Below are 26,234 nucleotides of genomic sequence, written 5' to 3' on the forward strand. Positions count from 1 at the left end.
TGCTGTGGAACTACACATCCCAGCATGCACTGCACATAGTTTTAGCATGCTGTTATATCAAAAAGGTGTCAGTGCATGCTGGGATGTGTAGTTCCACAGCAGCTGGAGGGCCAAGTTTGAAGACCCCTGACATAGACAAACAGCAGCTGTGTAGCAGCAGCACCTGAGAGCCGCTCAGTCACCACGGCGCTGCCTGAGACCATCATTGTATGACAGTGACTGACAGGCAGGCAGGGAACCATACCCACAGAGGCTGGGCAGGGTGAGTAGCCGTCTTGCCCGCCTATGAGCATAGGTCCTGATTCAGGTTTGTACACTATTACTGCCGCAGCTGTGATTGTTGATTTAGGCACCACGGGGGAAGTTAGGGTTCGGCTGCGGGGGGTGGGAGGTTAGGGATAGGCACACCCGGGGGTGGGTTAGGGTTAGGCACCACTGGGGGGGTAAGATTTAGGCACTAAGGGGGGAGGGTTAGGTTTAGGCACTAACTGGGGGAAGGGTTAGGGTGCGGGGTAGGGTTAGGGTGCAGGAAGAGCGGGTTAGGGTTATGGGGTGAAGGGGGGAGGGTTAGTATGCTTACCTACTGTACCTCCTGTCGGGATTCTGAGCATCGGGATGCCACTGACGGTATTTTGACAGCCGGCATCCCAACTGCCTGTCTCCTATACCCAACCCGTCTGGAAAGGTTGGAATGTATGTATGCCCTGATTGAAAATGCAATGCATAGAGTTTCATGGAATTTATTTCAAGGTTATTGTATTTACATTCCCATTCTTTTGTGAAATTTTTTTTATTCATTAAATGAAATGTGCATATCCTATTGAGACAACCCTTTTGTAATAAAACTTCTTACAGCTCTATATTTGATATTGTATTGTATTTCTTGCATACTGTACAAGACCCTATGAGCAATAAGATATTGCCAGTACGTACTTTTATATACTAAAGAGAAGGAAAGTACAGAATATACTTGGAATGTATAAATAAATACTTGTACATAATATATAGCATTCACTTTTTTATCATCTCCTATGTAGAACACACTTCCGGGCCAGTATCTGTTAATGGCAGCTCCTTCTTACCTCGCCTGGGTTTGGCGCGCGCTCTCTCTCGTACCAAGGAGACAGAGGCAGATGCTTCAACCATTTATCAAGAAGCCATTAAGATGGCACCAGAGGTACCTAAACATTGTAATTTTGTTTCCAGGGCTATTATAAGGCTTTGGCTTGTTCCAGGGGCGAAGCCATCCCTCAAATCACAGAGCTCTTATATAAAGTGGTATAGCAATAGATCACGCATTGGTGCAGCTGCTACTGTGGCCACATGACAGCCTGCAAATGTTGTAAGCTGATTACACACTATACGATGTGCGACCCGGCAATGGTGTGGTGCGATGTAACGATACAACACAACATCGCATGCGCCATACACACTGCATGATCCGGTGTATGACAGCGCATGTAACAGCACCGCGGCATTCATTGCCTCGTCCCACTGCTGTGCACTAGAGCAGATGGGACGATGTGATGAACGACCATCGTTAATGACGGATCGGATGGACACACTATACAGTGTGTACGATATATCGTTACGATTTGTGTCTGAATGATATATCGGACCATGGATCGTATAGTGTGTACCCAGCTTTAGATTCTTTTAGGATCTGTAGCACAGGGCAGGCATACAACCTTGTTACATGGTACCATGGGAGGTACAGTACATCCAATATTGCATCTATAGGAGACTTACATTGCATAATGCTACTGTGAGAATTGACTCCCACATATGACACGCAGGCTCCACTAGTATTGAAGGCTAATATATAACACAAAATACATTAACTGCTTATTAACATGCCTCTATGGACATTTTTACGTGGACGACAACATGCAATTGGAGAGACAGACAATCCAACCACTTTGCTACCATTGTGCGTGCATTGTGTGACTAGACTTTGGCACAACATCCCTCGACCAGCCTGACACCCAACCCACATCTCCCAGCCGCTGCACCATGGAGATTGAGGAAAAATATAGCTCTTGTAATTATTTGAGTATACATTCATTTTTGCATTGGAGTGTAGCCCAGTAAGATGTGTGTCATACATTTGTCTCTTGGATTCAGACTCCTGCAAGATACTGGACAGTGTACTCGGCAGTGTAGGAGATTGTTATTGTGCAGCCAATCAGATCATCAGAATATTCACAGCAGCAGAGTATTTGAGAAGATGATTTTGGGAGGCAGTCACCTGTCCACTCAGGTTTGAGGGCTGAATGTGAGGGAGTTAGAATTATACTGTAGGCAATAGGCATGCACACGTGGTGTCCTTAGGTAGCCTCAAACTCTACCTAGAGTGTCTTGTCAACATCTCAACCTGCTTGCAGGGAAGAGGCAGCCTCTTTTTTTAATCCAAGATGGCCGATATTAAACCGCTCTTTCTGGATAGAGTAGTTGCACATCGACCATCTTGGATTCAAAATGAATGTTCCCTGGGAGCCGGCTGAAAGGCAGGGAAGAGACAACAGAGGTAAGCGCTGCAGGGCCGCCCAGGTGAGTTGTCTCTGTCTCGGGAGATAAAAGTTCTGGGGAGGGGGTTTGTGCACTGTAGGTATGTCCCAAGAGAGGAGGTGTGCGCCTCAAAATACTGCACTGAGGGATAGGTAGTGAAAGGATAAGGTACCACAACAGGAAAGAGTAGTGATGTGAAACTCCAACATAAAGCACACCTCTATATGACACAACACTCATACATTCTGCCTGTTGGTGTGCATTGCTCACCTGTAGCCCTGTTTCTGTAGGTTCCTGATGCTTACACAGAACTGGCCGAGCTGCTGTTAAAAAGTGATCCTCTTAGTGCTGTGGAGGTCTATTGCCAGTACCCCCAAAAGCCAGTTCAAGAGCGGTCATTTGAGGATGCCTTTATCCCTGGTGAAATAGTGCGTCTGCTCATTAAATATGAGAGGTATGAGGACCCTCGTCTACCTGTCAACATGATCTCATATGGGAAGGTCATGGGCATAGGTGAGTAAAGGATGCATGAAAACAAGACATGTTGTAGGTGATGTTGGAATATTTACACTTTTACAACTAGATGTGTACCTTATCCAGTGTATTCCTGTCCTCATATCTTACTTCAACTCTAAGGGGCAGATTTCATTATCCGCCAGCTGCCACTGAAACAACATACCGCGGTTTTGTGGGAAAGGTCTCCTTGCTGATTTCTGCTCACAGCCTATGGAGGTGCAAGAGGAAATCCACCTACCGCAGTTGTGCATACATAATATATAAAATCAGGCGCTACCAGTAGTGTCTTGCTAAGCTACGGTAGATTAGGAGATAGTCAGCCACCACAAATAGCATAAACATAAAAATAAACAGTATGCAAATAATGATATAAAATCAGTTAGACCTATAAAATGTACTTTACTGAAGTTAAAAAGCAACAATTAATAAAGGCAACCATTAAAACCAACATTAATCATGCAGGAATGGTCAAAGACAACTGTAATTCAAGATTTATATGGTAGATTAAAGTCCTTTAAGATGCATACGTTAGGGGTATAATTCACTTTAGGGATCAATGATCCAGTCTGAGGTATAGGATTACCAGGTATGTGATGTTCCCATAGAGTGCAATTAGCAATGGTCCAATGATAGTGGGGTCCAACGCAGAGATGTAAGTGTCCTTGGATCACATATACTGTAATTTCCTGGGGGTCTACAATGTAATCAATATCGAATAGTAGGAGAATACTTCCACCATAGAAAGACCACTGGCCAGTGTCCGTCACTAACGCGTTTCACTGCTAGGATTGCAACTTTATCAAAGGTGTCTCCATAAGGCAATGAGGCTCTTTATATAAGGATATTCCAACATGGTTGCCAGCACCTGAGATTAATTTCTATATATTAGTAATACTACATATTGCAATATGTGATAGTTTAGTAGGCAAAACTATATATTTATTATAATTCAAATCTTTGTTGTATATTATTTATAAGACTTAGTATAAATATATATAAAACATCTTTCATTGTTTTAACCTAATCCGATCACATGATCAGAGTAGGTCACGTGATTTCCGGAGAATATAGTGAATGGAACAGGAATCCTGCAGCCCCTAAAGCCGCTCAAGCTTGTCCATACAGTGTAATCCTTTCCCATCCTCTCCGTATCCCTATATTGTGTGATTGGTTTTCATTATTGTATTTTCCAAATAATAATCCTTTAATAAAATTATTGATAATAAAAAGTCTAGGGCACCTGTAATTTATACACTCTAATAGATCGCCTAGTGAGACATTACAGATATTAGCAAAATACAACATACAGTTTGTTGGCTGATCACTTTTGCAGAATTACAGGAGACTGTACTCAGATCTGCCCAACCATGCCCTCAGTAAGATGTGTAAGGTCCCCCAATTTGACTACCAAAATAGTCACAGTCCATATGAAAATAAGGTTGTTTGGGCTCAGTCCAGTTATGTGTAAGTTCCCTTGCAGCGCTAGCAAGTGGAGCTGCATGCCGCACTTACGGTACCTCTGGACTCGCAGATTTTTGTTGCAGTCCCATGGGGCGAGAGGGGCAAGTTGCGGTGCCATGGTCGGTGTTTCTATGCTGTTGCAATGCCAACTCGTCCACTTCGCAGCTAAATGGATTGACCCCATTGGTTTTAAATCCTGCTACACCATGGATTGGTTGCAGTACATTAAGGGGCTGGTTCAGAGTTCGCAGCGAAGCCAAAAAAAAACCAGGAGCAAATCTGCACGCTGCAGGTGAGGGCGCAATTAAAATGTGCAGAGAAATATGGGAGGGGTATGTTCTCGTAAAACTCTAAATTGCAGTGCAAAAATAAAGCCGTCCAGCATATGTGGGCTACATGCAAGAGCAGCCAGTATTTACCCTGCATGCACATAAAATAAAATATATTTGCACCCCTTGCATTGCAGATCCAGGTACAAAGTTGCACCTTTTTGGTTTTGCATCCAACTCTTAATAAATGTCTAAACTTCACCAGAACTCAGCATTATTCAAGAGTCTATAAACAATACATTATGGGGCTGATGCCAGTCGTAAGGATCCCTCTTCACTGACGCAAAGGACGAGTCTTTGTACACAGCACATGCGCAGGAGCAAATGTATGCATTTTTGCCTATGTCCGTAACATACAGAATTGGACGCAACTTGGCCAGATCTGTCTCTCCGGGAAATAGGGCATTTGGGGTGTGAGCTGGGCAGTGACAATGCGATCGTACATAACTACCCTGACTTTGGGAGTGACATGGGAGATTTATGGCAGTGTCATGGTTGTGTATGCCTGTTCCTGATGGATCTCTTACCCCTAGCAGGGTCTGGTGCAAGTGCCGACCCTAACGATGACAGTTGCGGCGCCAGCAGCCAGAGTGTAATCAGTCGGCAGCACTGGTGTCCTCTTGCACATGCTTAAACCCGCATTAGTTGAATGGATGCTGGCATTAGCATAAGGTAGTAAGTCCAGGGTAATGGGGCTGCCCGTGACTACAGCCACCGCGTATTTATATGAAATGATGCTTATCTGTTTAGGGCAAAGCCAGGTTCTGAATAATGCCAGTGGCAGCATGTAAATGAGGAGTGTATTTATTCAAAGCATTCTTAGTATGCAGAAAGAACAGGGACCTGTGTCACTGCGGCTTAGGGGTGAGATTACATGAATTAATGACAAGTTTTTGATTATGAGAAATTAATATCTCCGACATTTCAGAAAGACTAATAACATGCGTAGTATATTTAGTAGGATTACAAATAAGCATCTTTTGTTATTATTGCAATTATCAATTGGCATATTTCATTCTTATTTAAGGAGTGTGAGTATTGTAAAATCATTAAAATTTGCAAATGATGATATGAATATTTATATAATTCACTTACCTTGGTCTTCAGACTGAAAGACTTTAATCCATTGTTATTTTCTTTTCTCATGTACATGGTCACCATGGTAACCAGGGTAATGCATACTTGCCTAGTTTTGAAAAAGCATTTCAGGGAGATTGTGAAAGCAGCACCTATGAGCGCGGTGGTAAAGTGGACTGTACTGCTACATCTGAGGGACGTACCAAAAAATTTAAATGTAAATGAGCCCCAAAGCAGTTAGTAAGATCTACTTGTTGATGAAAACACACTGATACTTTTCAGAAAGTATGCATGTAGCTATAGGGATCATTGTGCCTTATAACTAATGTAGGGAAATGATACTAATGATCACATTTGAATGTATATATATCTAATTTTTCTTTATATACAGTAACAGCTTCATAATGGGGTAAGATGCAATCAGGGGGATTGCTAGACTCTTCAGGGAGTCAGGGAGATTGCTGCTATTTCAGGGAGAGTTGGCAAGTATGGGGTAATTTAAACGGCATCTGAAACGTAGGGAGAGCAGCCAGGGGCAGAAAACAGGATTTTGGTACTTACCGATAAATCCCTTTCTCCGATTCCACAGGGGACATTGGAGTTCAAGACAGTGGGGTATAGACGGTGGTAGAGTAGAGCCTGGCACTAAGTAATTCAGAAGTGTGACTGGCTTCTCCCCCTCTATGCCCCATCAGCCCCAGTTTAAGAACTGAGCCCGAGAGGAGGCGGAGGACAATAGGAAAAAGAGGAGAAGGAGAGGACCATAGAACGGAACAATACCGACTGAAAGAGAACAGAGGAAACCACTGCAGGGAACACATGCAGCCACACAACCATAGAAGGGACCAAACAACACTGCAGGTACGCAGCGCTGGGTGGGCGTCCAGTGTCCCCTGTGGAATCGGAGAAAGGGATTTATCGGTAAGTACCAAAATCCTGTTTTCTCCTTCATCCACTAGGGGACACTGGAGTTCAAGACAGTGGGGACGTCCCAAAGCCAACCTCCCGGGTGGGAAGTGCGGAGAACTTGCAGACCCTTTGGCAAAACCAAAAACCAGGATCGCTAAGAACCGTAGGCCCAATGGAAAGGCAAGAGCTGAGGATCAAGTGTCACAGAGCAGTGGAGACAATCAGAACTCCCTGCCAAACAACCACAGAATTCCAGAACGTATAGCGTAATTCGAATGGAATAACGGCTAGCGAGAGAAGACCCGCAGATGAAAACATCAAACAGCGTAAGATCAGCTGAAAACAGACCAAGCCCGAACCATAGTCGAGCATAGAAAGCAGTATAATACACAGACAGCAGAACCCCAGCAGTGCTGGACAGAATACACACACATATATATATATATATATATATATATATATATATATATATATATAAAAAAACATAGAATAACACCAATCTACAGAAACAGAGCTGATCCTGTCCACAGACTCCTAACAAGAGTAAACAGGGAGGCAAAAGTCAAGACTGAACAGTCGCCCAGGACCATACTCGAGGCCCAACAACCACAAGGTTTTAAACCAGCGTAAGGAAGTCTTCAACAAATAGAGATCTCACTGGGTATGAGGCAGAGGCGGCTTAGAAAGGAATTGTGGTCTCAGGCCCTGATTCAGAGCCAGACGGTCTGACAGAGCGCTCGCTCTGAATCAGGGCCATCCCTCTGAATTTTAGAGCGGCCTCCTGGCCGCTCGCATAGCTGTGGGTGACCACCCACAGTTATAGCGAGCGGCCAAAAGATGGTCGCGATGGTCAAGACCATCGCGACCATCGGGCTTGCGACGAGACCCTTGTGGTAGGGTCTCGTCTGCCACAAGCCCTGGAGTGCTTTTGGCTCTATCAGAGCCAAAAGCACTCCCACTGACATCACTCCCACTGACTTGTGATGTCAGTGGTGCCGGCCCCAGACCGTAGGCGTTCCCATGGGAACGCCCTTGTCTGGCCATCCACGCCCACCAAAGGGGGCGTGCTGTCACTCACCATCGACAGCACGCCCCCTTTGTAGCGAGACCCATAGCGACGGCTTGCCCGTCGCTATACGGGTCTCGCGGATGCGCACGACGGAGCCGGGTCCGTCGTGCGCATGCGCACTGGCCCAATATCGACCCACTTGCAAGCGCTCAGCGCTCGCGAGCAGGTCTGCATCAGGCCCTCAATTCGTTCAGAGGGACAGACAGCAGTACAACCACTCTGAAACAGAGGGATCAAACAGCAACTGAAAACCTGCAGTTATAAATCCCCGTACCAGACCACTGGCAGAGTGTCTGGCAGCCCAACAGTTGCCTGCCTATAAAGTCATCAATACCGCTTGGGGCGGGTACTACACTCGTGCGTGAGGCACCCCAGGCGGGGACTATACGGCACATGCCCTGTGCCGGCCTGAAAGAAATCCACAGCAATGACCCCAAACAACAGACAACGTCCATCATGATGGAAGTGCGTAGTCGGTACCAACTGCTGGCCTGAACATAGTATGAAAACAACCCGGATACCCTGACAGTTAAAGAGCACAGATGCAACAGCTACCCAGGGAGAGCTACCAATTGGTATATATATATATATATATATATATATATATACACACACACACATATATATTATACATATATACATACACACAGTACATGGATATAGTTATTGTACCAAACTACTGCATCAGGAGAGTCCTGCCTCCAAATTGCAGGGTCCTCCTTTTTAAAATATGCTAGGTATCAGACAAAACTGATAACAGATCCTCTTCTGCCCTTACGGTAAGGATAAGAAGCGATACATACATATGTATATATATATATCGATAGCCATAATGTATACGCCTATCTACATTCAGATCAATAGGTGACAATAATATTTAACATGAGCAACAGTTAGAGCCATGGAAGGATAAGCCTATAGCACCTGGTACTCCCAGGCAAACTCCCATCTAAGTACAAACCAGGCCTGACCCTGCTTAGCTTCCGAGATCAGACGAGATCGGGCATGTTGAGGGTATGTGGCCGTAGGCACTGAGCCAAGACCTTGGTTGAGCCCAGGACAAAATTCACTCCAGACATATGTATATGTTCTGAAGTAGGGCTTATGTATAAAATACAAATATATATATACATACATGTGGCTTACCTCCACGCAGGGAAGACTGCTCATGTGCCGCATGTGGCCGTCATTCTGCTACGGCGTTGGGGCCTGGATATCTTAACAGTGTGATTTCCCAGATGGGTTTAGATCCTGGGACCCTTCTGTCACTGGTGTACTCGCCTTATCAGGTGAGCCATGTGAGCTCCAGTTCAACCCGCTTTTTCAAAGTGGGAATCAAAGAGACGACCTCAGTGCAATGAAATATACTGCAGTATACTTGATGTATACAGGCCTATTTGACACAGACATAGATCCATCGGCAGATCATGCGGAGGGCAAGTGACATGGACACAGCCTCTGTATTAGGCTGCGGCATGTTCCTCCCTGAGCTACTGTCAGGGGCCCGGACACTCACTCTATAATAGTGGCGGCGAGTCCCATGATATGTAAAATGATCATAACTATCCTCTACACAGTAACATCACAATGACGTAGGGCAGCAGTTAGGATAGTTGTGGGGCCGGCTGTTTTGCTGGAATCTGACCACCATATAGGAACTACCGAGATGAGTCAAGTTCTATATGGACCTTGCCGCTGCTTAAATCAGTAACCCGGAAGACTGTTACACTGCGTGCATAGGTTTGTAATTCGCTCAGTATGCATCAGCATAATCTATCCCAGCATTATACTATAATAGAGACCAAACTAGGTTCTGTCTAGATTTTGCTACGGCTATGCACAGGGGAGTTATATTCATTTTATTATCTATCAACAGTTTTTACACAGCACAGCGCACTCCGCTGGGCCATTAATAGATAAAACCAGCAATAACAGAGATATATATATGCAGGAAGGCTCCGCATATACATACATATATAAACATATACATACCCCATGTAGGCATGTCATATTGCTTTAGGCTGCCTTGGTACTAGCTGCAGGTATATAAGGTTACAGTGGGTACAACCTCAACCGGGGCCCAGACTTCTACTGCACTGTCAAGAGCGTGCTAATATAATCTGCGCTGTTCTGCGCCCCAGGCACCTGCTCCCCAGGAGCAGTAATGGCCGCCGGACTTAAGCCACGCCCCCGCACCGCCGGGAATAGCCGGCGCTAACTCATCCGGTCTGAACCGGCAATAAGAAATGTGGCTTACTCCTTTACAGCTCCCGCTAATGGCGGGCGTTTAGCGCTCCTACCACGGCGCTACACCTCCCATTCATCCATTTTGGGAGGACCCCGACGGCCTGTCAGCGCTGCGCTTAAGCGGTGCAGCGTCTCCTACTTAACAAGAGGAGGGAGACCTATAACAGCCACGCGTCGGTGTTCTTTGTAAGCACCGACGCGGTGATAACTGACAGCCGCGCTGTAGTGGTGTCTAGCAGCCCCCTTCAATGCCGTCGCCGGAGCTTCTACAGTACAAGCCCCGGCGTGGCTACAATTATTAATACCTATACTGACACTGTCCAGCCATTTTCCTCCCTTCCCCTCTTAAATAGGAGGGGGAATCAATGGCTATGCATTAGCCAGAGACCCGGCCGCTGACTGCAGAGTGCAGCGGTGGGTCTCGTCAGTAGCACCAACGCTGCCAGGTTTACTGGCAGGGGGAAGGAGGCTGTAATAGCCATCCTGAGCCCAGCATTTGCCCCACCGCTCCAGCTAGTCAGGAGTGGTGGGATATACTTACGAGCTGCTGCGGCCGGGATACTGGGCTGAGGGGGCGGCGAGGAACCCGGACACGTGCCGGTGTCAGCAGTGGCGGGTCCTCGCAGAGTCCGATGACTCCATCTCTATGTGCCCCCTCCTCAGGGTCACCGGACACAGGCTGCAGTAGCAGTGGCGGTGCCCTTCCCGGCGGCTCCCACGTAGCAGGCAGACTGCCACAGTAAGCAGCCTGCCTGTCCTCAGTGCTTGTAATAATAGCTAAAAATAAAATTATATGAGAAAGGCTGGAGACAGCCTGATGTGCGACCGGCTCTCTCGGGCACATTCTAAAAACTGGGGCTGATGGGGCATACAAGGGGAGGAGCCAGTCACACTTCTGAATTATTTAAAGTGCCAGGCTTTACTCTACCACCATCTATACCCCACTGTCTTGAACTCCAGTGTCCCCTAGTGGATGAAGGAGAAACAACATATGGTAAAAGACGTCTGGACGCAATTTCATTTTTCAGAAATATATAACATGCATGTAACGGAATTGATGTTTATCTATTGATAGCTTTGCTCATTGAAAAAGCAATGCAGATTGCTGCAGGCTTATCAATAGTAACACTAGCACCTAATCTGGAGGCAGTGCTATTTACTGACTGCTGGGGCACTTACAGATTTCCATGTCACGGTTGATGAATGTACATATCGGACACATACAAAGCCGTCCCAGACCGATTTGGTGCCCTAGTCAAGATTTTAGCTGGTGCCCCTTAAATTACAGCCTATCCCACTACCAAGCATTGAGGGTGAAATTCCTTCACATGGTCTTGCCTTCTCCAAACCTAACCCGCTGCTTTTCCTCCCTCTCACCCAATCTCCTCACCCACTCCATCACTTTTTGTCATTTCCTGTTAATTTACCATCTCAGTTATTTATTTATTAACAATTATTTATATAGGCGCCAGCAAATGCTGGCGCTCCTCAGGCTTGTCCTTATATTGCACACTTATATCCCTCGTTGCCAGGCGCACATTTGGCCTGATTCAGGAGTGGACGCTGTCTCTGTACGCAGCGGCTGTGCTACAATATGCAAAACCTGCAGGAGGCATCTTAAGTAATAAGGCGCCCACTGCCGGCTCCTCTGATTCGAAGCTGTGTCCAGAGACACAGCCATTGATTCATCTGTTTGAACATCGGTCATCTGAGGGACCCTCGAGCTACTCAGGATAATCGGGGAATTTGCGCTCCCAGGGCTATTGAAACTGCATCCAAGGATGCAGCAACAGGCTTCAACACACCCCCAGTTTTCTGATAAGCTGGCTGTCCTAGTACAGATCATGCACATTCGCAGATCACCAGACATCGGGTTTGCGTACAACTTTGATTCACGCCCATCAACATGAGCCATCAGCAGATGTGATCCCAAGCCCCCCCAGTAGTGGTGAATAAAGCACCGACTGTAGTGCCGCAGCAGAGAGGTCACATCTGCTGGCTGCACAGTCAGTGTGTGCTGTGTAATATAGAGGCAGGCTGCTATGTCATTTACCTATATGGCTTATGCCCAGGACAGGCTCTGGCCACCCGTTATGAGTGGACATGAGATGCTGACCTGTTATTGCTGTAAGTGGCCCATAAACAACCCATTTACCATATTGGTAAATGTGGCAGATACACCAGAAGCCCACTATGGGGTTGTTTTATACGTTGCCTTGTCCAATAACACTAACAGATACCAATGAGTCTCAATTTAAGTGTGTGTTGTTCTTGCTGTGTGGTGTTGGCACTAAGGGGTAGGGTTGGGCCCCGTAAAATTAATGTGCACATTTAAGAATGCAAATACAGGAAAATCTCTCATAGGAAGAGATATTTTTTTTATACATTTAATTGATCTGAATTTTTATATTTTTCTAAAAACTTATAAATTAACTTTTTTGAAAACGTTAAATGTCTTTTTTTTTTTTTTTTAATTAGTTTCTGCTTGAACCCAATAGAACTTTTGTCCCCAATATTTCTGACAGCTCTGTCAACAAGCGGCAGGTCATTCAGTCCGCTCATCCGATACATGATGAGATGGCGACGACAGCACAATGTCTGTGTGATGTTGGAGTACTTGAAGGCTTTTATTATATTGGCTGAAATGCGACTAGAGATTTGCAAAAAGCATCCCAGGATTATACAGTGTATCACATTATCTTAGGCTGATTAAGAATCTTTACCTATTAAAACAGATATTCTGATTCCTTATATCATTCCAGGTTGTTTGGAGAAATATATAAATATTCTAGAGGAGAAGTTTAAAACAAGCATTCTGAGAACAGTCTACGCCGGCATTCACAGCAAACCAGAAGACGACGCAGAGCTGCAGGATTTCTTTCGCTTTAAATATTGGATTTAAGAAATTGTTAACACTACTTACAATGTATTTTAAATTGAATTTCCGATTGTATCAGCTATGTCATTTCGATAAAACCCTAGTAACCATAGAGATTTGCTTTCTAAATCAAATGTAAGAAAAAAAGGCAGAGCTTGACTGGTTACTATGGGCAACACCAGGTTCCCAGTGCATTAGCTTCCCCCGAATGTTCCCAGCTGTGCCGTAGTTTTATCTATTTCTTTGAAGCCCAGCTTTCGGAAATTTACTTGGATATGTCAGTCCCACATAACATCACAATGGATGGTGCGGGTTCATCATATTCCCGAAGAAGAATATCACATGCTTCTTATTGGAGTACTGTGCTGTTCGGATGTCATAAAGTGTCAAAGATAAGGGTATACAGTAATACCCATTGTAACTAAATACCTAATTCCCTATAAATACTGTATGTATGTGAATATATACTGCACATACACTGTATATATCTCCATTTGTAATACAAATCCTGTGCATACATATATATTTCTGGTTTAGCTGCTTATCTGAAAGTCTAGGAAACAAACTCTCCTGCCAGACTTTTACTTTGTTAAACCTTTGGTTGTGTCCTTGCACCCTTACTGGGCCTGCTGCATTTCTTTCTGTAGGAAGAGATCCCCTGACAGATCCTAAAATTACACCCCTTACCAGAAGCACCCAAGAATTGGTGTGGTGCGATAGGTCGAAAAGAATATTGCAGACGATGCTCTTGTCTAGACCATAAACCCGGCACCACAATGTTGACTTGGTTAAAAAGCTAAGTAAAGCTTTTGAAACTGTGTCAGCAGTGTAACTGTAAATATGCTGTTATTTCCTGTAAGATTTCCTATGAATCCATGTGTATAGTGGTGAAATACAGTCTGGTTGAGATATAGCAGCTGATTAGACTGATTATGTAACTTGCTAAGGTTATAACCAGCATTTGTGATGTCACCGCTTTGGTATACAAGTCACTGCTTGGTACCAAACTGTCAGTTACCAGCTGTGTTAGCACTTTATTATTCACATACATACATTTACAGGTTGAGTCTCCCATATCGAAAATGTTTGGGACCAGGGGTATTTTGGATTTCGGAAATATTCCAAAATCCAAAATACCCCTGGTATTCTGAGGGGTATTTTGGATTTCGGAATATTTGCATACCATAATGAAATAACTTGGGAATGGGACCCAAATCTAAACCTAGAACGCATTTATGTATTATATACACCTTATACACACATCCTGCAGGTCATTTTATACAATATTTTCAATAATTTTGTAGCTCAAATTGTGTACATACATGAAATTCATTTATGGTTCATATACACCTTATACTCAAAGCCTGAAAGTAATTTTATACAATATTTGTAATAATTTTGTGTTTTAAACAACATTTGTGTACATCGAACCATCAAAAAGCAAAGGTTTAACCATCTCAGTCATGCTAAAAAAATTCCGTATTCCGGAATATTTGGATATGGGAGACTCAACCTGTACACACTTTGGGCCTGATTCAGAGCTGCACGCAAGGTCGCTCTGCAGACAGAACTCACAATTTTTTTTAGCAACTGGGCATGTGTTCGAGCCTGCATATGCAACTTTAAGCAACTATGGGTGATTCAGGCTAGAACACATCTTTGCTGTATCTCCACTTGCACCTTAGTGGGTGTAGCTGGGCATTCGCATGTAGGATAAGTATGTCTCGGGTGTGTAGACAGAATTTTGGGCTATTTAGGGTTCTGCATTTGCAGAGATCAGTCTGATTTCAGACAGGTCTCTTGCACCAAGGTTATGACTGGTGCAAGTCACACTTATAGCGATGAGGACTTCTTTCACAAGCGGGTGGATGTGGGTGGTGCGGCAATCTCTGAATGTAGGCGGATAGTCAATTTATTTGCGAGATACAATGCTGCCAAAATTACGTGCAATTACGGATGTTTTCTTTTAGAACGAGGTAATCCAGAACGGCATTCCTGAAGCTTACTTCTGGAGAGTCCAGGTATCTGGGAAACATGGACCTTTAAGGGGTTTTTGAGGGACAAGCTTGGCCACTTGTACTGTAAAGGATCTATTGCAGCTGGGTAACTCGTACGTGGAGATCTGCAGTGCAGTGAGAGCCCCTCTAGGAGAGGACTCCGGTGAGATGACTCTGAAGCTTATTTGATTTGGTGTAGTGGTTAGCATTACTGTCTGACAGCATGAGATTGTGAGTTTAATTCTTTACCAAAGCCCTATCTGTGCAGAGTTTGTATATTATTCCATTCTTTGTGTGGCTTCTTCCCACGGTCCAATAATATACTGATAATATTAGCTTAATTGGCTTCTGACAGCATGAGATTGTGAGTTTAATTCTTTACCAAAGCCCTATCTGTGCAGAGTTTGTATATTATTCCATTCTTTGTGTGGCTTCTTCCCACGGTCCAATAATATACTGATTGTGTATGTGTGTTCATGGGGTGGGGAATATAGATTGTAAGCTCCAATATGGTCTGTAAAGAGCTGCATTGTGTGCGCTATATAAATAATCTAATAAAGTAAAAAATGATAGATTTATAATCTTCCTGAGCATGTTCTCCCTGTATTGTTTTTATAACGATATTGGAATACAAAGGGTCCTATCACCGAGATAATTTGGTCACTAAATGATGTTGTTCAACAGAAATCAATTGTGTTCAATTTTTATTTTTTAAAGAAAGCAATAATATTTATCTTCTTCTATCCATAATCTGCCACATCAGAGACTGGCAGTATAAAATGCTTTGGGGAATTTTTTTTTGTTATTGTTTTCGTGTCATAAGTGTGCACCTGCGTATTGGATTGCGTATTGTATTTTCAGTCACATTATTTGGAAAAGAGGGTATGTAGGCCAATCCCCCTTTGGAATTTTAAATATTAATAAATAAATAAAATAAAAGAGTAACGGAATGTTATTCTTTTGTTTATTATAAAAACAGAATTTTTTTTGTCATTTGGAAAAAATGATTCAGAATCGACAATGCAGTGGGTGACCAGATTACATCCAGTTTAAAGCAAGGTGCTTATTAAACTGCCAATATTGTTACCCGATATTATGCTTTCCTTACATAACACCTCAGACAACGGAACAGCAACAGCCATTAGTAGCCAGTATTGTCCTATGTGCTATAAATGTATTCCTGCCAACTCTGAACTCAGGACGATTTTGTTCTTTTCTGCGATGAACTTTCTTGGTCTCATCAAGAGAGAGAAATCTGTGGAAAGTGGATTCTAATTGTCTGTCTGGTAGAAACAAAAAATCAAAGCTTGTTCAGCTTGGTGACGATCAGCACCCGGACAGTCTGATCAAAGGAGGTGGAAACGCACAATCCTTTCTTATCTGGGCTCCAGTCTATGCTAGAGATGGGCTGTGTTGATAGTGTAACGTTTTGCAATAGGCTGACTGTTCCAGCTACTCCCATATCAACTCCATCTGAGTCTTTCCGTGATCGCTGAGCAGGGTATTCACTAGAAAACAAACATAAAGAACATGAAAAACAATAAAACTACATGTAACACAAAACAACAAATACATTTTAATTATATTGCTCTTTTTAAAAGTACACCATATAGTGCACAGTATATAAATGCTAGTAATGACTCTTTCTGAATGAATTGATGGGCTGTATTCTCATGAATATAGCCCAAATATGACTGCTCATACCCTATGTTGGCAAAACTACATAAGACTGCTTCCCAGCCATAAGCCACACATAAAAAGCAGGCCACAGTTGAATGAAACAGTACTTCCTCCAGCTGAGAAGGGTTGATCGGTCATGTAAATTAAGGGAGGGTTTGGGGGCAATTCTATCCGGCATCCCTGTATTAATAGAAAATAGTAATACATTGTATTACAACACTACAAATGATATGTTGTTGCAGAAGTGAAGTAAACTCCTTCAGAATGCACTAATTGCCTGACAGTATCTTTATGAAGAATGGCAGGAGACCGGAGAGGGTCGTTAGCATTCCCCTTTCTAAATCCTATAAAACATGTCATATCTAAACCATTATAGAGACGGTACTTACTATTTCCAGAGGTGAAGACTTCCGGCTCCTCCTGTCGTCATAAAGACGTCTCTGTTCTGTGGTAGATGCCGAACTTGCCAGATGGTAGATTTGTGCGCCTGGTTTAGAGTTTTTGAGAAAATATACTTAGAAAAAGAGATCACCATCAGAAGTAATATATAGGGACATATTCAATTGTGGGTGTAATTTTGAAAAACCCAGCAGCACATGAATTTTTCCTTCAGCCAGAAGGTTGTTCTTATTAGGGGTGAGCGGGTTCGGATTTCTGAAATCCGAACCCCCCCGAGCCCCCCCGATCCGAGTCCGATCCGAGTCAGGCTCGACTTTTCCCGCCTGACTCGGATCTGAAATCGAGGCAAAACGTCATCTTCCCGCCTTCCGAGTCTCGCGGGTTTTGGATCCTATATAAGGTACACACGTCGGCGCCATTTTCTCACTCGGCTGTGGACAGTGAAGAGGGAGGGTGGGAGTTAGGGCTGTGTAGTGTAGTGTAGTGTAGTGCTGCTGTTGTCCACTACTTCAAAGTCCATAGGGGCTGGCTGTGTTGTGCTGTGCTGCTGTTGTTAATAGGGGCTGTGTCCACTACTTCAAAGTCCATAGGGGCTGGCTGGACTGTGTTGTGCAGTCAGTTCTCCATAGGGGCTGTGTCCACTCCAAAGTCCTGTGCAGTGTCCCAGTCCTAAAGGAGTGCTGTAGTGTTGTCCAGGGGGTGCTCTGTCCATCAGGGGTGCTCCCCCCAAGTGCTAAAAAAATAATATATTTTCTGTGTTTGTGAATTGTGTGCGCAGTAGCCGCACGTGCATCAACAAAGTAGTGCCAAGCGTGCGCCTGTGTCATAAGTAAAGGGCCGGCTGGCTTGACCGTTAAGGGTGCTGTAACCCCCGAAAGTACACTCCAGTCCAAACCAAAAAAAAATTATTTTCTGTGTTTGTGAATTGTGTGCGCAGTAGCCGCACGTGCATCAACAAAGTAGTGCCAAGCGTGCGCCTGTGTCATAAGTAAAGGGCCGGCTGGCTTGACCGTTAAGGGTGCTGTAACCCCCGAAAGTACACTCCAGTCCAAACCAAAAAAAAAATTATTTTCTGTGTTTGTGAATTGTGTGCGCAGTAGCCGCACGTGCATCAACAAAGTAGTGCCAAGCGTGCGCCTGTGTCATAAGTAAAGGGCCGGCTGGCTTGACCGTTAAGGGTGCTGTAACCCCCGAAAGTACACTCCAGTCCAAACCAAAAAAAAAATTATTTTCTGTGTTTGTGAATTGTGTGCGCAGTAGCCGCACGTGCATCAACAAAGTAGTGCCAAGCGTGCGCCTGTGTCATAAGTAAAGGGCCGGCTGGCTTGACCGTTAAAGGGTGCTGTAACCCCCGAAAGTACACTCCAGTCCTAACCAAAAAAAAATTATTTTCTGTGTTTGTGAATTGTGTGCGCAGTAGCCGCACGTGCATCAACAAAGTAGTGCCAAGAGTGCGCCTGTGTCATAAGTAAAGGGCCGGCTGGCTTGACCGTTAAGGGTGCTGTAACCCCCGAAAGTACACTCCAGTCCAAACCAAAAAAAAAATTATTTTCTGTGTTTGTGAATTGTGTGCGCAGTAGCCGCACGTGCATCAACAAAGTAGTGCCAAGCGTGCGCCTGTGTCATAAGTAAAGGGCCGGCTGGCTTGACCGTTAAGGGTGCTGTAACCCCCGAAAGTACACTCCAGTCCAAACCAAAAAAAAAATTATTTTCTGTGTTTGTGAATTGTGTGCGCAGTAGCCGCACGTGCATCAACAAAGTAGTGCCAAGCGTGCGCCTGTGTCATAAGTAAAGGGCCGGCTGGCTTGACCGTTAAGGGTGCTGTAACCCCCGAAAGTACACTCCAGTCCAAACCAAAAAAAAAATTATTTTCTGTGTTTGTGAATTGTGTGCGCAGTAGCCGCACGTGCATCAACAAAGTAGTGCCAAGCGTGCGCCTGTGTCATAAGTAAAGGGCCGGCTGGCTTGACCGTTAAGGGTGCTGTAACCCCCGAAAGTACACTCCAGTCCAAACCAAAAAAAATATTATTTTCTGTGTTTGTGAATTGTGTGCGCAGTAGTCGCACGTGCATCAACAAAGTAGTGCCAAGCGTGCGCCTGTGTCATAAGTAAAGGGCCGGCTGGCTTGACCGTTAAAGGGTGCTGTAACCCCCAAAGTACACTCCAGTCCAAACCAAAAAAAAAATTATTTTCTGTGTTTGTGAATTGTGTGCGCAGTAGCCGCACGTGCATCAACAAAGTAGTGCCAAGCGTGCGCCTGTGTCATAAGTAAAGGGCCGGCTGGCTTGACCGTTAAGGGTGCTGTAACCCCCGAAAGTACACTCCAGTCCAAACCAAAAAAAAAATTATTTTCTGTGTTTGTGAATTGTGTGCGCAGTAGCCGCACGTGCATCAACAAAGTAGTGCCAAGCGTGCGCCTGTGTCATAAGTAAAGGGCCGGCTGGCTTGACCGTTAAAGGGTGCTGTAACCCCCGAAAGTACACTCCAGTCCTAACCAAAAAAAAATTATTTTCTGTGTTTGTGAATTGTGTGCGCAGTAGCCGCACGTGCATCAACAAAGTAGTGCCAAGAGTGCGCCTGTGTCATAAGTAAAGGGCCGGCTGGCTTGACCGTTAAGGGTGCTGTAACCCCCGAAAGTACACTCCAGTCCAAACCAAAAAAAAAATTATTTTCTGTGTTTGTGAATTGTGTGCGCAGTAGCCGCACGTGCATCAACAAAGTAGTGCCAAGCGTGCGCCTGTGTCATAAGTAAAGGGCCGGCTGGCTTGACCGTTAAGGGTGCTGTAACCCCCGAAAGTACACTCCAGTCCAAACCAAAAAAAAAATTATTTTCTGTGTTTGTGAATTGTGTGCGCAGTAGCCGCACGTGCATCAACAAAGTAGTGCCAAGCGTGCGCCTGTGTCATAAGTAAAGGGCCGGCTGGCTTGACCGTTAAGGGTGCTGTAACCCCCGAAAGTACACTCCAGTCCAAACCAAAAAAAAAATTATTTTCTGTGTTTGTGAATTGTGTGCGCAGTAGCCGCACGTGCATCAACAAAGTAGTGCCAAGCGTGCGCCTGTGTCATAAGTAAAGGGCCGGCTGGCTTGACCGTTAAAGGGTGCTGTAACCCCCAAAGTACACTCCAGTCCAAACCAAAAAAAAATTATTTTCTGTGTTTGTGAATTGTGTGCGCAGTAGCCGCACGTGCATCAACAAAGTAGTGCCAAGCGTGCGCCTGTGTCATAAGTAAAGGGCCGGCTGGCTTGACCGTTAAAGGGTGCTGTAACCCCTGAAAGTACACTCCAGTCCAAACCAAAAAAAAATTATTTTCTGTGTTTGTGAATTGTGTGCGCAGTAGCCGCACGTGCATCAACAAAGTAGTGCCAAGCGTGCGCCTGTGTCATAAGTAAAGGGCCGGCTGGCTTGACCGTTAAAGGGTGCTGTAACCCCCGAAAGTACACTCCAGTCCAAAGCCAAACCAAAAAAAAATTATTTTCTGTGTTTGTGAATTGTGTGCGCAGTAGCCGCACGTGCATCAACAAAGTAGTGCCAAGAGTGCGCCTGTGTCATAAGTAAAGGGCCGGCTGGCTTGACCGTTAAAGGGTGCTGTAACCCACAAAGTACACTCCAGTCCGAACCAAAAAAAAATTTATTTTCTGTGTTTAGCCGCACGTATATATCAAATCGATATAACATAAATGGAGGACCAAACTTTCTCCGATAAAAATAAAATAGAGAAAGATCAAGAACCACTTCCTCCTAGTGCTGAAGCTGCTGCCACTAGTCATGACATAGACGATAACATGCCATCAACGTCGTCTGCCAAGGCCGATGCCCAATGTCATAGTAGAGGGCACATACAATCCCAAATGGCAAAGTTCAGGAAAATGACCTTGAAAAAGACATTTAAATCAGCTGAAGAGAAACGTAAACTTGCCAATATGCCATTTACGACACGGAGTGGCAAGGAACGGCTAAGGTCGATCCCTAGTATGTTCATGACTAGTGGTTCAGCTTCACATGACGATGGAAGCCCTCCTCCCACTAAAAAAATCAAAAGAGTTAAGCTGGCAAAAGCACAGCGAAGAACTGTGCTTTCTAAGAAGATATCACAAATCCCCAAAGAGAGTCCAAGTGTGGTGGTGGTTGCGATGCCTGACCTTCCCAGCACTGGACGGGAAGAGGTGGCTCTTTCCACCATTTGCACGCCCCCTGCAAGTGCTGAAAGGAGCACCCACAGTCCACTTGCTGATATGCAAATTGAAGATGTCACTGTTGAAGTACAACAGGATGAGGATACTGGTGTAGCTGGCGCTGAGGAGGAAGTTGGCGAGGAGGATTCTGATGGTGATGTGGTTTGTTTAAATCAGGCTCCGGGGGAGACAGTTGTTGTCCGTGGGATGAAAAAGCCCATCACGGTCATGCCTGGGCAGAAGACCAAACATTCCACCTCTTTGGTCTGGCAATATTTCTATCCAAATCCGGACAACAACTGTCTTGCCATATGTACCATATGTAAAGGTGAAATAAGTAGGGGTAGGGACGTCAACCACCTAGGAACATCCTCCCTTATACGGCACCTGCAGCGCGTTCATAAAAAGTTACTGTCAAGTTCAGAAACTTTGGCTCAGACCGTAAGCAGTCTAGGGACACCTAAATCCCGTTGTCCTATTGTATCCAAGCGCCTGCAAACCACACCGTCAACTCCCTCCTCGTCAATTTCCTCCTTAGTCAGGATCGGAAGTAGTCCTGCAGGCCATATCACTGGCATGACTGACTCTCCTATCCGGGATTCCTCCGGAGGATCCTGCATTGCTACGCCTACTGCTGCCGCTGCTGCTGTTGCTGCTGCTGCTGTAAGTCGTTCATCATCCCAGAGAGGAAGTAGGAACACCACTACTTTTACTAAACAATTGACCCTCCAACAGTCCTTAGCGAGGAGGATGAAGTACGACAGCAGTCATCCTGAAGCAAAACGTATAACTGAGGCCTTGACTGCTATGTTGGTGTTAGACGTGCGTCCGGTATCCGCCATTAGTGCAGTGGGATTTAGACAATTGATGGAGGTAGTGTGTCCCCGGTTCCAAATCCCGTCTAGATTCCACTTCACTAGGCAGGCGATACCGAGACTGTACAGAAACGTCAGAAAAAGTGTCCTCAGTGTCCTGAAAAATGCCGTTGTACACAATGTCCACTTAACCACGGACATGTGGACAAGTGGAACAGGGCAGACTAAGGACTATATGACTGTGACAGCCCACTGGGTAGATGTATCACCTTACGCAGCAACAGCAGCAGCGTCACCAGTAGCAGCATCTCAGAAACGCCAGCTCGTTACAAGGCAGGCTACGCTGTGTATCACCGGTTTCAGTAAGAGGCACACCGCCGACAACCTCTTAGAGAAACTGAGGGAAATCATCGCCCAGTGGCTTACCCCACTTAGACTCTCCTGGGGATTTGTGATATCTGACAACGCCACCAATATTGTGCGGGCATTACATCTGGGCAAATTCCAGCACGTCCCATGTTTTGCTCACACAATAAACTTGGTGGTGCAGAATTTTCTGAAAAGCGACAGGGGCGTGCAGGAGACGCTTTGGGTGGCCCGAAAAATTTCTGGCCACTTTCGCCATTCAGCGACTGCGTGCCGAAGACTGGAGCGCCAGCAAACACTCTTGAACCTGCCCCGCCATCACCTGAAGCAAGAGGTTGTGACGCGGTGGAACTCAACCCTCTATATGCTTCAGAGGATGGAGGAGCAGCAAAAGGCCATACAAGCCTATACATCCACCTATGACATAGGCAAAGGAGGGGGTATGCACCTGACTCAAGCGCAGTGGAGAATGATTTCCGTGTTGTGCAAGGTTCTTCAGCCCTTCGAACTTGCCACACGTGAAGTCAGTTCAGACACTGCCAGCTTGAGTCAGGTCATTCCCCTCATCAGGCTTTTGCAGAAGCAGCTGGAGAAAGTGAAGGAGGAGCTAAGACGGAGCGATTCCGCTCGGCATGTGGGACTTGTGGATGAAGCCCTTCATTCGCTTTGCCAGGATTCCAGGGTGGTCAATCTGTTGAAATCAGACCACTACATTTTGGCCACCGTGCTCGATCCTAGGTTTAAAGCCTATGTGGTGTCTCTCTTTCCGGCCGACACAAGCCTGCAGAGGTGCAAAGACCTGCTGGTGAACACACTGTCAGCTGAAGCGGAACGTGACACGTCAACGGCTCCTTCTTCATTTTCTCCCGCAACTGGGGCTGCCAGGAAAAAACTTAGGTATCCTAAGCAACCCGCTGGCGGTGATGCAGGGCAGGCAGGACCAAGTTTGGACATCTGGTCCGGACTGAAGGACCTGGCAACAATTTCTGACATGTCTACTGTCACTGCATATGATACTGTCACCATTGACAGAATGGTGGAGGATTACATCGGTGACAGCATCCAAGTAGGCATGTCAGACAGTCCATACCTGTACTGGCAGGAAAAAGAGGCAATTTGGAGGCCCCTGTACAAACTGGCTCTATTTTACCTGAGTTGCCCCCCCTCCAGTGTGTACTCCGAAAGAGTGTTTAGTGCAGCCGGGAACCTTGTCAGCGAAAGGCGTAGGAGGTTGCTTCCACAGAATGTGGAGAAGATGATGTTCATCAAAATGAATTATCAGCTCTTCCAGGGAGACCAGCCTCCAGAAGGTACAGAGGGACCTGTGGTGGTGGATTCAAGTGGGGACGAGTTAATACTTTGTGAGGATGAGGATGTACACACTGAAGAGGGTGAGGAATCGGTGGATGAGGAGGATGAGGATGACATCTTGCCTCCGTAGAGCCAGTTTGTGCAGGGACACATTAATTGCCAGCTTGTTTTGTGGGGGCCCAAACGAACCAATCATTTCAGCCACAGTTGTGTGGCAGACCCTGGCGCTGAAATGATTGATTTGTTAAAGTGTGCATGTCCTGTTTATACAACATAAGGGTGGGTGGGAGGGCCCAAGGACAATTCCATCTTGCACCTCTTTTTTTCTTTGCATTATGTACAGTTTGGGGCCTAGTTTTTCTAACTGCCATCCTGCCTGCCACTGCAGTGTCACTCCTAGATGGGTCACGTGTTTGTGCCGCCCACTCGTGTCGCTTAGCATAGTCATCCAGCTACCTCGGTGCAACCTTTTGGACATAAAAACACTATTGTGAGGTGTGAGGTGTTCAGAATAGACTGGAAATGAGTGGAAATTAAGGTTATTGAGGTTAATAATAGCATAGGAGCAGAAAAACCTACAAATTCTGTGATTTTAGCTGTTTTTATGCTTTTTTTCAAAAAAATACAGATCCAAAACACAAAACCCAGAACCCAAAACACGGAAGGGTGGTTTTGGCAAAACCAATCCAGATCCAAAACACGAAGAAAGATCCAGATCCAAAACCAAAACACAAAACACGAAAAGTGGCCGGTGCACACCCCTAGTTCTTATACAATTGCCAGAAGGAGATTCAAGCCGCAGCAATTTCTATAGGAATTACCACTGCCTTTTTCGCCCAGCCCCCCACCAGCAGGTGCAAAGTCAAGGAAAATCTCTGTTTTGAGTTACAATTTAGCGACTTTTTTGTGAACTCTTTGGACACCCAGCTAGTCCAATTATTACACGTCATTATTAGTGTGCAAAAAAATGGCCTAAAATTACCCCAAAATAAACTTTCATTAGTTTATGCACCCAAAATTTATTTTTTATTATTATTATTTAAATGAAAAATAATTGTTTTTCTATATTTTTTTTTTTTATTGGCCTAAAATTAACCACAAAATCATTTTCTACTTTTTTTTTGCATTTTTATTTTTATTCACTCGTATGATTTTTATAATTCTTTTACTTAAAATTATCTGCAATTTGCTGCATTTTTAAATATCAAAAGATATTTCTTTGGGACAGTAATAAACAATTACTGTTATCCAATATTTTTTTTGGGAGGGGGGGGGGTACAGGATTTTCTGCTATTTTTTTAAATTACCCATAGGTTTTTGCTGTAAAAATTACTGTGGCTAAGATTTTTAAATTGTATATCACGGGTATCAGAAGCCTGCATATGCACGGTAATTAAAAAAATGGTATTGATAGCCGCAGTAATTTTTACCACAAAAATCACGCAACCAATTGAATACACCCCATAAAGAGACACATTCAATTGGCCGCGATTTCCGTACTGCGCAATTGTGGGTTTCATTGATGCGCACTCTGTAGGATGCTTTCATGAAGCGCATTCCCGATTCTCACACAATTAATATGGCAAGTCACAGGCACCGCGCTTATGGCGTACATTAACTCTGCAGTAGGCGACCTATGTGAAGTGCATGAAAGAGTGAGAAAATTACTCATAACCCCCAAAAGGTGGCAAATAAGGTAGCAGGGCAGATTATTAGGCTGAAGGCCCCATACACCTACGCGATTTCTAGACGATCACACGATTTTCGACTCGACGTACGTTCAGCCTTGTTGAAATCGTGCATTTTTCATCCGATGAGCGCTCCCGTGGGTCCTTCAATCGTATCTTATGATCATAGGTGCAGCACATGTTCCATCGTATCATGTTCAGAACGAGGCATTTTTTATTTTTCATGGGATCCAACGTGTGGCAATAGTCATTTCAATGACTGTTTGTCCCTATTCCCTAATGAGCGCGTGAGGCACAGGATCGATCATACGACTGATCCTGTGCAAAGAAAAAAAAAAAACTTGCTGACGGAACTGCAGGGTACTCGGATGTAAAACGGATTGGAAGCTGATCGTGTAGGTGTATGGGCCCTATTAGAGACCATATGCAAAATATAGGAGGCAGTTACTATGGTCCTACCTTCAATGTTAGGATAGGACTAAAATTAAGTGTTTTGTTAGAAAAGAACTAAGCCGCTATTGCAAGGAAGGGTTATATAGGGGAGGAGCTACATTAGTTGTAGCAGGTTGCCAAATCCTGGATAGCACCCTCTATAATAGTGTCCGGTAAGAAGATGTAAGATAAATATTAAATTTACTATCTGTACCCCTCAGAGCCTTTCATTTGTCATTACAGATTTTAATCTTCGGTACTAAGAACTTTGACTCTGTAAAGTCGGGTGGATTATGCAAGATGAGAGCAATATGCAGGAGGAAAGGTTCCCATAGCAACCAGATGTAGGCAGTTAAGCTGGGTAGACACTAGACGCGG

General features: G+C 44.8%; 2 protein-coding genes and 1 pseudogene across 2 annotated transcripts in view; 1 reads left to right on the forward strand and 2 right to left on the reverse strand.

Moving 5' to 3' along the window:
- Positions 1 to 13,018, forward strand: part of LOC148518205 (uncharacterized) — a 108,481-nt gene extending 95,463 nt beyond the window's left edge. Inside the window, exons 19-21 of the mRNA XM_088477509.1 lie at positions 1,038 to 1,177; positions 2,799 to 3,021; positions 12,879 to 13,018. Of these exons, the coding sequence (XP_088333635.1) occupies positions 1,038 to 1,177; positions 2,799 to 3,021; positions 12,879 to 13,018 (503 nt within the window). The remainder of the gene's footprint in view (positions 1 to 1,037; positions 1,178 to 2,798; positions 3,022 to 12,878) is intronic.
- On the reverse strand, positions 8,782 to 8,899 carry LOC148518206 (5S ribosomal RNA; annotated as a pseudogene).
- Positions 13,019 to 15,976: 2,958 nt separating the features above from the next.
- The window catches only part of DNAAF10 (dynein axonemal assembly factor 10), a 66,443-nt gene continuing 56,185 nt past the window's right edge, over positions 15,977 to 26,234 (reverse strand). Inside the window, exons 7-8 of the mRNA XM_088477257.1 lie at positions 17,061 to 17,158; positions 15,977 to 16,499 (exon numbers count right to left, since the gene is read on the reverse strand). Of these exons, the coding sequence (XP_088333383.1) occupies positions 16,292 to 16,499; positions 17,061 to 17,158 (306 nt within the window). The 3' untranslated portion in view covers positions 15,977 to 16,291. The remainder of the gene's footprint in view (positions 16,500 to 17,060; positions 17,159 to 26,234) is intronic.

The sequence above is a fragment of the Taudactylus pleione genome, unplaced genomic scaffold (genome assembly GCF_031769625.1).
Source record: "Taudactylus pleione unplaced genomic scaffold, aTauple2 ptg000201l, whole genome shotgun sequence".
In the NCBI taxonomy this organism is placed as follows: Eukaryota; Metazoa; Chordata; class Amphibia; order Anura; family Myobatrachidae; genus Taudactylus; species Taudactylus pleione.